Raw genomic sequence first — 10,535 nt, 5'->3', positions numbered from 1 at the left:
CCTGGATTCTGTGTGGGCTGGGTATACACTAAGTTAAACCTTATATCTGACTTCACAATTTTTCAAGAATGTCAATATTTGAAAAAAAAAACAGGCATGCCCTATCAATCACAAAGATAGTCATCTTGCAACCAGTCAATGTGCCACACTTTGTCTGTTTCTTCCGCAGCTTTGGACTGACCCTTTCTTCTGTCCATTTCATTGTTTTTTTTCCCTCCAGCACTGTTTCTCTTTGTCCATTTTCCACATTACAGCTCCATCACGATGCCTGATGAGCCTTTGCACCATAAACCAGGCATCGGTGGCTGTCATTTTCACCCTCTTTGGAACTGCATTAAACAGCAGTGACCCGTCTGGCTGGTGGTGAAAGTCGTCTGTCAGCGCTGCTTAATTCCCAGTCTTGTCAGGGTCAAGGGCTGACACATTATGAGGCTTGACGGTGTGGCAGGGCCGAAGAAGGGTCTAGTGTCAACAGTGGCCGCGGCATCATGTCAGCGGAAGCAGGACGAGGGCTCAGTCCAAACCGAGGAGGTGATCAGAGCGTGGCCGCGCTGATCCCAGGACCTTGACTGGCTATTGACACACATCAGAGCATAGACTGAACAAACAAGCAAAACTCAGTATTCTTTGCCTTTTCTTGCATCCTGACACAGCCACAGCTGTTTCTCTCAACTGTAGTCACATGAAGACAACTCCAGGTGCTGAATGCAGAATAAAAGCAGTTGGATTTTGGGAGAATTAAATTTCAGAATTTAATTTGCAGGATCCATTTCCCCTAATGTGGGAAACAAGGCTCTGCCTTTTTTTGTTTGTTTGTTTTTTAAATTCAATGCAGAATTTGTGGTTAAGGGGGTGCAGCTGTCAAGAAGAAGGTGCCACAGCCTAAGATCTTAATTGGTTTTAGGCTAAATGTGTAACTTCTGTTGTACTGGGCAATGATGTGGAACAACACCTCATATATGCTAATCAAACATATGGCACTTGCAGGATCTAACATGGATTACTGTTGTTGTTCAATGAGATAAAAAGGTTACTTGGTATTTTAAATGGAATCTGAACGTGTCCAAGGGCTGTAACAGAATGAGGCTGCTGCATTTCTTTTTTCTTTTTTTCCTCTCCATTTTTTTTTTTACATTTTGTTTGCAAATGAAAAAGCAGAGATTGCTCACACCTGTTTTTATTTTCTCTTCCTCCTATTTCCCCCCTCTCTGCATCCCCTTCCCGCTACCTCCTCCCTCTGCTGAAAGCCATTACAGAAATACAATTTCTAATACCTCCGCACGGGTCTTCGATCGACTGCAAACAAATTTATATTCAGGCGGTAAACAGAAAGCTGCAGAGATTTATTTATTGAGTGTGGAGGAGAGAAACAAGCTAGCGCGTGAACCCTGTGTAACCTCCGAGCTGACATGAAGATGGATCAGTGCACCATGCAAATGCATGGAGAGAAGGGATTTATTGCACTCAGTCATTCAGCACATCGCTGCCTTTAGAATCCCATTAACTCCCACAGCTGGGACCGCACGTCTGAGATGTAAGAATGCAGTTAGAAGTTGTTCATTACGCTGAATTATTTTGTAATTACTAAACTTAAAAGACGTGGGAAATATTATTAAAATATATTAATATTGGGAGAATTGGAGTAAAGAGATTTGTGTTTGAAAATATTTAAATATGAACCTGCATGGTGCACGGTTTCTAATTATTATTATTAATTTTCAAAAAGGATAATACTAATACTAATAATAATACAATTGTTCTATTGATACTTTGATCATATCTAAGAGTACAGTGAGAGAGATTAATTATATTAATAATTTAGAGAGAATACACTGTGTAAACATAATTGTCGGTTTTCAGTTAATTCAACACCTTCTAAGTCAATCACCGATTGTCAACTAAAACCCAGTGATAATTCAAATTTCCTGTTTCCATTATTGGATTTCTTGGAAATATATGAGGCTCATCCTTATTGTGGATTAAAAGCAAAAGTAATTCAACGATTTGGAATTTACTATTTGAACGGCACCACATCAGGAAATTACTAGTTTTATTAATTTGAGTTATTTACAATGATGTGAAAGTAGGTCAGGGATTGGTGCACTGTGGAGGTGCCAGGCTTTCTTCTCTGCAGAGGACTGTGTAAACACTGGGCTGCTGCTGTGTGAGTGCAGCTGGAGCGACAAATACATTTAAACAGTTAAATAGTCTGCATGTTTTTGACAGTTTCCCATCTGGCTTATGTGTTGTATGCTGTTAAATGAAAACTTTTTGTTGTTGTTGAAATCCTGCACATTCTTAAAGTGCCACAAAGTTTTAGACATAGCTGACAAAAAAAATAAAACAAAAACAAGAAAAAAAAGCTCCCACACAGTCACACAAGCAGTCCTGCAAAAGAGATTATCTTTTTTTTTCTATGTTACTTTCTTAATCAGGATCATTTTCCCTTTCTTTTTTCTTGTAATCCTTTGTTTTTGCAGTAAAAACAACAAATCCGCTGCTCCTGAACTTCTAAATACCGTCTGCCACGACCTCTGAACCCATTAAGCGTGCCTTTCACATGACCTAAGCCCTTTGCTAAACAGAGCCGCGGGTTTTTTAAGAAGCATTTGCAAATTTCCATAATCCATTAGCAACATCAATGTAGGCCTGTATTATGCAGATTTTGTTTAACGGGGACAAAAAAAAAGTTTTTATTGTTGTCTTACAAATAAATCTTAAAACAAGTTTTTGGTCAAAAATGTGGTCAGTTTTCTTGATGTTCATAACGCCTATACCTGCCTGGGCAGGTGAGAGGCCATGCATGTCTGCTTCTCTGTGAAGTTGTGTGTAGTTTTTTTTAACAGGGCCTGTTCGTTCTGCTTGGACCACATTAAACGTGAGTTTCACAACTTGCCTGCTCGGCTTCTTCAGTGTTGTCTTTCCTTGATGACAGAGATGTCCAGCTATTGGCCGAGACCAAGAGGGCACGTCATCTCCATCAATCACAGGCTGCTGTTTCTTCTCTGTGGAATGTCCCCATGCTCGTCCAGCCGCATGCCTTGACCAAAGCCTTGTAGGACTCATGAGAGGCCGGGCGTGAAGCGCTACCCCGTCCAATGATTATGCAGGAGAAAGGTGATAATGACTTCCCATGAAGAGTTAAGCCTGATTTATGGTTCTGCGTTACACCGACGCAGAGTCTACGGCGTAAAGTACGCGGCGACGCGCACCGTACGGTGCGCGGCACCGCGTACCCTACGCCGTAGGCTACGCCGTCAATTTAACGCATAACCATAAATCATGCTTTAACGGCCGAAGGGGAGACCAGCCCTCTGTTCACTGACTTCTGCCGAGCAAAGCAGGTCATAAACCTGGACCTGCTGGGCGGCAGGTCTCATCCTGAACTCTGCAGTCGCCAAGAGGAGGGGAAGCATGAGCTGAGAGCTTCATTTGGACTTTATTCTTCTTATTTGAAAGTGTTCCCCTCTGCGGTCAGTCCGTCTCAGATTCCTGCGGGGTTTTTGGACACCGGCCTCAGGAGCAGGAGCAGGGCTCTCCGGGACGCACACATTCAGACACCCACTGGAGACACGAAACTGCGATTTGGGGCCACATGCCGAGGAAATTCACAACTCCTCTGTCAATAGCCGGGAGATTCACTTCCCCGTGGGAAATCGGGGCCAGCTTGGAACTGTGACGGAGCTCCCACAGACGAGAGGAAGAAAACTTTTGAGTGGATGGAAGTGAAAAGGCTTCGGGCGGGTAAGTTTGTGCAAGTGTGTATACTGAGCTGTATAGGAGGAGACGAAAGTGATGTTACAATTTAGCGAAGTTTCATTCTAAGCTTTCAGTTACTTTTATTCATTGATGGTAAAAAAAAAAAAAAAAGGTTTTACTCTGTAGGAGAAAACTGCTGACGTACTTTTTGCGTCACCAACAACAGCAAACATTATTTCAAAAGGAAAAAGTAGAATCAAACCTTTTGAATGAAAGGAATAACTGTTTTCCGGTGACACATTTGGATATGCACATGAGGAGTCGGTTAGTATTTCTTTAGCGGTTCCATGTGAGGTTTTTGAACATTGTTGCTCCACCTACTTCCACCTACTGTACAGCCCCGACTGTACAGGGAGGGAGGGTGAGGTTCAGAGAGAGGCCTGCGAAGCTTCAGCATACATCCAACCCAGAAGGTGATCAATTATTTACCCTTGCCCTTACTAACCAGTTGACTTTGAATAATGCAACAGACCACTGGCTGTCGAGACTCACAGGAAGTTGAGTAAAACTTACTCTTGTAAGCTGGAGTGCTCCCTGAGTATTGATTAGTTGTCTGTTTGTAATGAAAGCCCTTGTGTATTGATTTCAGTTTGCAGCACCTTTACATGTGTCCACCTTTTTAACATAATTGCTGTCACAGATCATCATTCCACTGACTGATGAGATCTGGGCAGAGAGCCCACAGAAGAATACATATCCCAGGCTTAAAAATACCAATAGGCTACTAATTTGAAAAATGCCCATCAATCCTTAATTTCATGTGAGTTATAGTGTCTTATATAGATCCTTCATTTGATCAATAGTGTCATTTGACTGACTGGCCACTTTACTTGGGTTTGGTTTCATAAATTGTACTTGTAAGAAGATTTACAACAGCGGTGGTCTCTGTCTGCTGCGAGAGTGCTGCTGACCCAAATGTCCGGTGACCAGCTATGCAACTTCATCAGCGTTTTGTGGCAAAAGACCCAAAACGTTTATCTGCAAGGAATGCAGAACATAAACAAGATCGTGCTACAACGTTCACATTGGTATAAACACAGCTGTTTGTAACTTTTTGCCATTGCAAGATGAACTTTCAGTTGATTTCAGTGTTCTGTGAAAGAACGGTTATATATTAGAACTACAAGAAAACCAGATAATCAGAATTCAGATCAGTTGTTATGATGATGTGCATTTTCTTCTATAAATAAATGCTTTCACAGTCATTTGCAGCACATTGGATTTATTAAGTATTGAAATGTAGTGGGAAATCATAAGAAAACTACTTCTGTTTACATCCATGCATGTTGAAATATTTTATTTTTGCAGACATACTATGGTACAAAGTAGGTGGCAGCTACACCTTTGATCAGACAGGAAGTTACTTTGTCCATCAAAGACATTAGCGGCTCATCTGATCCAAATATATGCAGTTGAAAAAGTCATTTACTCACACACACCCACACACAAAGACATTTCCTCGCAGTTTTGTTAGTAGATCATCTGTGAGATCATCTGTAGGAGTATCTCATTAGCAACACTGTGTAACTTGTAAAAGAACCATTAGTGAAAGTGTTGATTTTCTCTCGAGGTTGTGTTTGTATCTCTTCAAAACAAAGTCTGGAGTATTCCTCCATGTTGAGAGACCTCCACAGACCTGCTGTAACCTGATCTCCTGGCTCTGTGTACATACTCCCTGTGCGTCATTCTTCAATTATGCTTTGACAGCACCTGAATTACTGTGGGCTGGATGCCCAGATGACTGAGGCGAAGTGTATTGATCTATCCCTTTTCTTCTTCCCTCTCCTTGGCTTAGAAGGCCCTTCCATTCCCTTCGGTGGCTGGCTATTTTTAAGCGTGCAAGTCATTTCTCAAATATTTAGTTTGATTCTTTTATGCCTTCTGGCCGGCATCAATTCTATTATCTTTGCAGCCATTAATCAGAACGTGCATGTGATTTGCACTCCCGAAAGCTGAGGTTCTTAATTACGCGCAGCTCTTGTGTATTGGTCTTTCATATTCATTGCCGTCTAATTCTCAGGCTTAGTTACATTCCCATTCATTTTCTTAAAACACAGATGTTGACATTTATACTATAACTGACCTTTCCATCTGCTATGCTTTTCCAACTGGCTGGAGGCCTGTTAACCTTCCTCTCGATGAGTTGTGGTGGGAGGCATTGCTCTACACCTGGGTCCATTATGCAGCGGCAGCAGCAGCAGCACATTTTCTCAGAGGCAAAGACACACTGACGACAACCCACAATGTCAGAAATGAAAAATCAAGATATAGCTGCGGTCCATGTCATTCATTGCACATAAGTAGCACAGATGATACTTTAATGTGTAACCCAGAAACCTCAGAGGACAAAAATGGGGGACATTTGTCATTATGCAGTGTTTGAAAAGATTTGTAAACTGTTAAAGTGTCATTGGCACAAAAAAGCCCAAAGGCAAATAATTAATGATTCTGATGAATACAGTTAATGGACTGTAAATGCTACAAAGTTGTGAATCGCCAAACATTTCTCTGATCACTTTCACTATACAGCTGTTTTTTTTTTCCTCTATAATGCAATAAACCTACTGTGTAGCAAGCAACAGTGTATATCACAATGGAATATGCTCTCCAATAAACGTGAAAGGATATATCTCAGAGGTGTCCGTTTAAAGCTTTCACAGTTTTTCAAACTTTGTTTTTGACACTGTGCACTGCAGCACGTTTCTGTTATTATATCCACACACAGCTCTCAGTATCCCTGTTTTACAATTCCTAAAGATTGGAGCATGCCAGCAGGCTATTGCTGAAGTGGGAAGCCATGTGAAATACATCTTTGTTATACAGACAGAAATATTGCTCAGAGTGAAAACAAACTGACTCCAGGCCATCTCCTTTAAATCAGCCTTGAAGCTTGTTGAATGTTGCAATACTTGATTCTTCTTTGGAAATTAAGTCTGTGGTTATTTATTAAACTCATATTTTTTCTTATTCCAGATTCAAAATTAGATTGAAGGTCATTTAGATCTGTAGTAAATATACTGCCTAAAAATTAAAGGAATACCATAAGTCAGATACAATTCTGGGATATCAATCTGATTATGACTATTTAATGGTAATTACAGTTTCCACTGACCAAATTATAAAAAATCTTGCCAACTTTAGTCAAACATTTTCTGTCAAAGCCTCCTTTAAGTTTTTGTAAACAATAGGCTACATTTTATTTACCCTCTGAAGGCAGAAAAAGTTCTATGAATGTGAGCAACTTTTACTTCAACAGAATTGTTCATGTTTGAATTGATCTCCTTTTCCAGGGGCATGGATAATTTAATTCAGCATGTTTTGTGGTTCTTTTGTGCATCAGCCTCATTGATCTCGCTGACGACTGTTTGCATGCCCTCTGTTCCCAGCCAGGGTGCACATGAGCCGCGGGTTCGGCGTGGTGGAGGGCTCGGCCCTCGGACGGTGGACGGGGCCCCCAGGACCAGCTCGCACCGAGCAGCGGGCCGAGCTGGAGAAGGAGTTCCACTTCAACAAGTACATGACGCGGCCCAGACGGGCGGAGGTCGCCGGAGCCCTCCGTCTCAGCGAGACGCAGGTGAAAGTTTGGTGTCAGAACAGACGCATGAAACAGAAGAAGCTGGAGAAGGACTTTGCTTCTCTGCGAACTTCGGCCCGCGGTGCACGGGCGACCCTCCTCCGGACACCCGCCCCTCCGCCGGACCGACCCCAACAAACAAACAAGCAAACACCTGCCCCTGAACTCCTGAACTGCATCGTACGTTAAACAGCGAGGGCGCCAGGCTGCAGACGTTTTCATTTGCGTTTGCATTGCTCTCAATCAGGCTTTACCTTTATTTGTTTACCAGCATGGATGATATTTGCGAGAAGCGCAAAGGCAGGTTTTTCCATGCAAGAACGATTGGAAACGATTTGTCTTTCTCCCCAACTTCAGACTGGCGCTCTGATTTGAATATTGAAATTCAAGTCATCCCATTGCGCTCCTCTCTGCACAATGTAAACGAAGATACAAACTTATTTAATTGAGCGTAAAAGCCGTGGAAGCCTATTTGTTTATAATGTTCATTATATTTAGGCCACTGGTTTTACTTCATGTATTTAATTAAACACGGCAATTGTTACGTTTTTTTTATTATTTTCTTCCTCGTTTCAAATATACACATATTAATGTCATTATAATTTAGGTTTAATTTGGTCGTACTTTAGATGTTAATCGTATTGACAAACAACGCTTTTCAATATTTTCAGTAAGTTAATCAAACCAATGCTGTCCCAAAACATTTTAATTGATTTTGTTTTAATCTGTCTTAAATATTTGAGACTTGTCTTTTAAAGAGGTGAAGTGTTGGCATATGTTTTTGAATATTTGTTGGTTTTTATATGTTAATTAAAAAACATCTATTAGCTTTTAAAATTATTTTTAAAACTGTATTTTTCCCGTTTTAAAAGCTTAATTGCCTCATCTACGAAGAGATAGGAACGCCATTGACGGATGGATTTATTGGCACGTATTAGTATTGATCCGTGGTGATCCATGCATTTGAGGCAGAAATCTGAGAGAATTTGTATGCATCTGTAACTGCGTGGTAATGGGAGGCAGAAACATCACGATCGGGAGTTGTTGCGTCCTTTATTACCCCGATACACGCACTTGGAGGAAAAAAAAGATAATTTGGCTCGAACACTCGTACGGGAGAACAGACAATAAAAAGGATGTCGGTGATGTTTTGCAGATCGACCAATAAAGTGTGTGGCCCCAGCAGTTCGAGCAGCTAAATACTCCTCCCTGAATCACATCTCATCTCATATAAAGTAAATGATTGCAAACACGGCCCTTAAACACTGTTTTGCTCCCGTTATCGCACTGAGTTTCTGTCATGTTAACGTCTATTATAATATCAAGCTATGGGCCATCAGCCACATTAATTCCCTAAAAGGGAATATTTTTGCTTAGCTTTCAATTAGCCTATTTGCACTGCATATGAATGTTGAACCAGAGGCAATCATAACAAAGGAACCAAACGTGGTTTGAAACAAAGTGCAATAATAAAATATTTTTTAAAGGTGCGTTTCAAATATTGGATATTTGTTTTAGGGAAATTTAGGCGAATAGGGATTTGCTGGTGAAAAAGGAATAGTTCTGCTACTGCTTTGACAATTGCACCTCTATAGGGTAAAGAGTGAACATGAGGGCTGCAAGGCCAAGCTAATATATGCAGTTACACCAGAGTTCAACTCTCACCTCCTGACCCTTGTCTTGCCTCAGGACAACGATGACCCGGTCAGTGGCTCATGGAGAGAAAGATACACCATTAATTTGGGTGACCTCCAAGTGTGAGCTTTTTCTTTCTTTCATTTTTTTTTTCTCAAGCAACTCCCAATTCTTTTGTGTGGATATCTAAGTTCACACAACAATGTCTCATGAAGTTGAATACTGAAGTGAACAGGCCCTATGATAATCGTTCATATTATAATTTCATACTAGCCCACATGATGCTTTTTTTCTGCAGCTATATAGCCAACCTGTTGTTTTTTTTTCTTCTATGTCTTATTTTAATTAGCCAAAATATGCTACCGGTTCACTTTATAAACTCTATAAACGCAGTACGTTTTTGATTACGAACCACAGAGCTATTCTTAATTACAAAGTTAAAAAAGTAAATAAATAAATAAAGATACCTGCACCAAATATGATTCAGAGTCAGTGGCACCACTAACAAAATTTGCATTAGATTATTCATTAGATGTCCACAATTTTTATTTTTTATTTATTTTTACCCATATTTTTCTGAATAAGTTTTAGAGACACACATTTATCCCCTGCACATTTTTATAATGTTTATCTCATGCATATTAAACAGACGCCAGAGAGGAATAAACATTTAAACTTAAAAGGAGACCAGCTGACGGAGCCAACATTTAAAATAATTTTCTTGTAATTCATTAGGAGGAACTTATATGCAAGCAGGGCTCAGAGAGTGTGGCGCTCAATTTATTTCAAATTTGCATTTAAGCAAAACACACATCTTAAGGCTGCCTTTGTCTAAACAAAATAGCACAAAGTGGAATGTTTAACAAAACAGCTAATTTTTTTCAATGCAAAGTGTGCACTTGTCAAGGCCACAAGGATAATGACGTGAAGGACAATGATGCTTGAATAACATAATGACAATGCCTTTGATTATTTAAAATGGTCCCCTCGTCACTGTAAGGCTGACTATTAGAAACATTTTTATCATCCTAAATCCTTGCTGCACGTTCTAATATGCAGACAGTGCTTGCAGAAGGTGAGCACAAAGATGTCCTTGCTCAAGACTGTCATTAAAGTTTTAACAAATGTATTTAATTGCAATTTAAGGTCCAAAAATATGTTACAAGTCACCGAATTATAATCCCCAGCTGAAAGGGAGGTGTATTTCAGGTGAAATATTATTCTAATATAAATCAATATCAGTTTCAGCTTTTGCGTCTCAATTGATCAATGGCGAAGCGCATTGTTTGTTCAGACCTGACATTTAGTTTGAAAGCATTTGAGTGCGACTCTAGTCTGATGAATTTCAGCTCGTCTGTAATTCCTTTTTGAAGATATACGGTTAGTTCTGGAGACTGACAGATTTGCTGTGCATACGTGCGCTAACAGAAAGCACACAATTTTAAGGTAAAGTAAAAACCAAAATAGCTCATGTCAAAATGTGAAGCTGCCTCAAGTGGAAATGGTGTTGGTGACATTGAACAAGTTACACTTTCCCTCACCTTTGTTTTTCTATTCCCTTTCTTTG

At 40.3% G+C, this 10,535-nt stretch overlaps 1 protein-coding gene across 1 annotated transcript; it reads left to right on the top strand.

The window, feature by feature from the left end:
- The first annotated feature begins 3,287 nt into the window (after nucleotides 1-3,287).
- On the top strand, nucleotides 3,288-9,272 carry LOC133456478 (homeobox protein Hox-A7-like). The gene is made up of 2 exons (XM_061734958.1): nucleotides 3,288-3,744; nucleotides 7,146-9,272. The coding sequence occupies exons 1-2, from the start codon at nucleotides 3,720-3,722 to the stop codon at nucleotides 7,520-7,522; spliced, it is 402 nt and encodes a 133-aa protein (XP_061590942.1). The 5' UTR covers nucleotides 3,288-3,719; the 3' UTR covers nucleotides 7,523-9,272.
- Nucleotides 9,273-10,535: the final 1,263 nt, after the last annotated feature.

Source organism: Cololabis saira, chromosome 12 (genome assembly GCF_033807715.1).
Source record: "Cololabis saira isolate AMF1-May2022 chromosome 12, fColSai1.1, whole genome shotgun sequence".
NCBI lineage: Eukaryota > Metazoa > Chordata > Actinopteri > Beloniformes > Belonidae > Cololabis > Cololabis saira.
This window is presented reverse-complemented; position numbering and strand designations above follow the sequence as displayed.

Bases quoted from the DNA above. Each gene is read 5' to 3' on its own strand.
- LOC133456478 (XM_061734958.1), top strand. From the start codon at position 3,720: ATGGAAGTGAAAAGGCTTCGGGCGG. The intron at 3,745-7,145 runs GTAAGTTTGTGC...CTCTGTTCCCAG, and splicing joins AGTGAAAAGGCTTCGGGCGG to CCAGGGTGCACATGAGCCGC.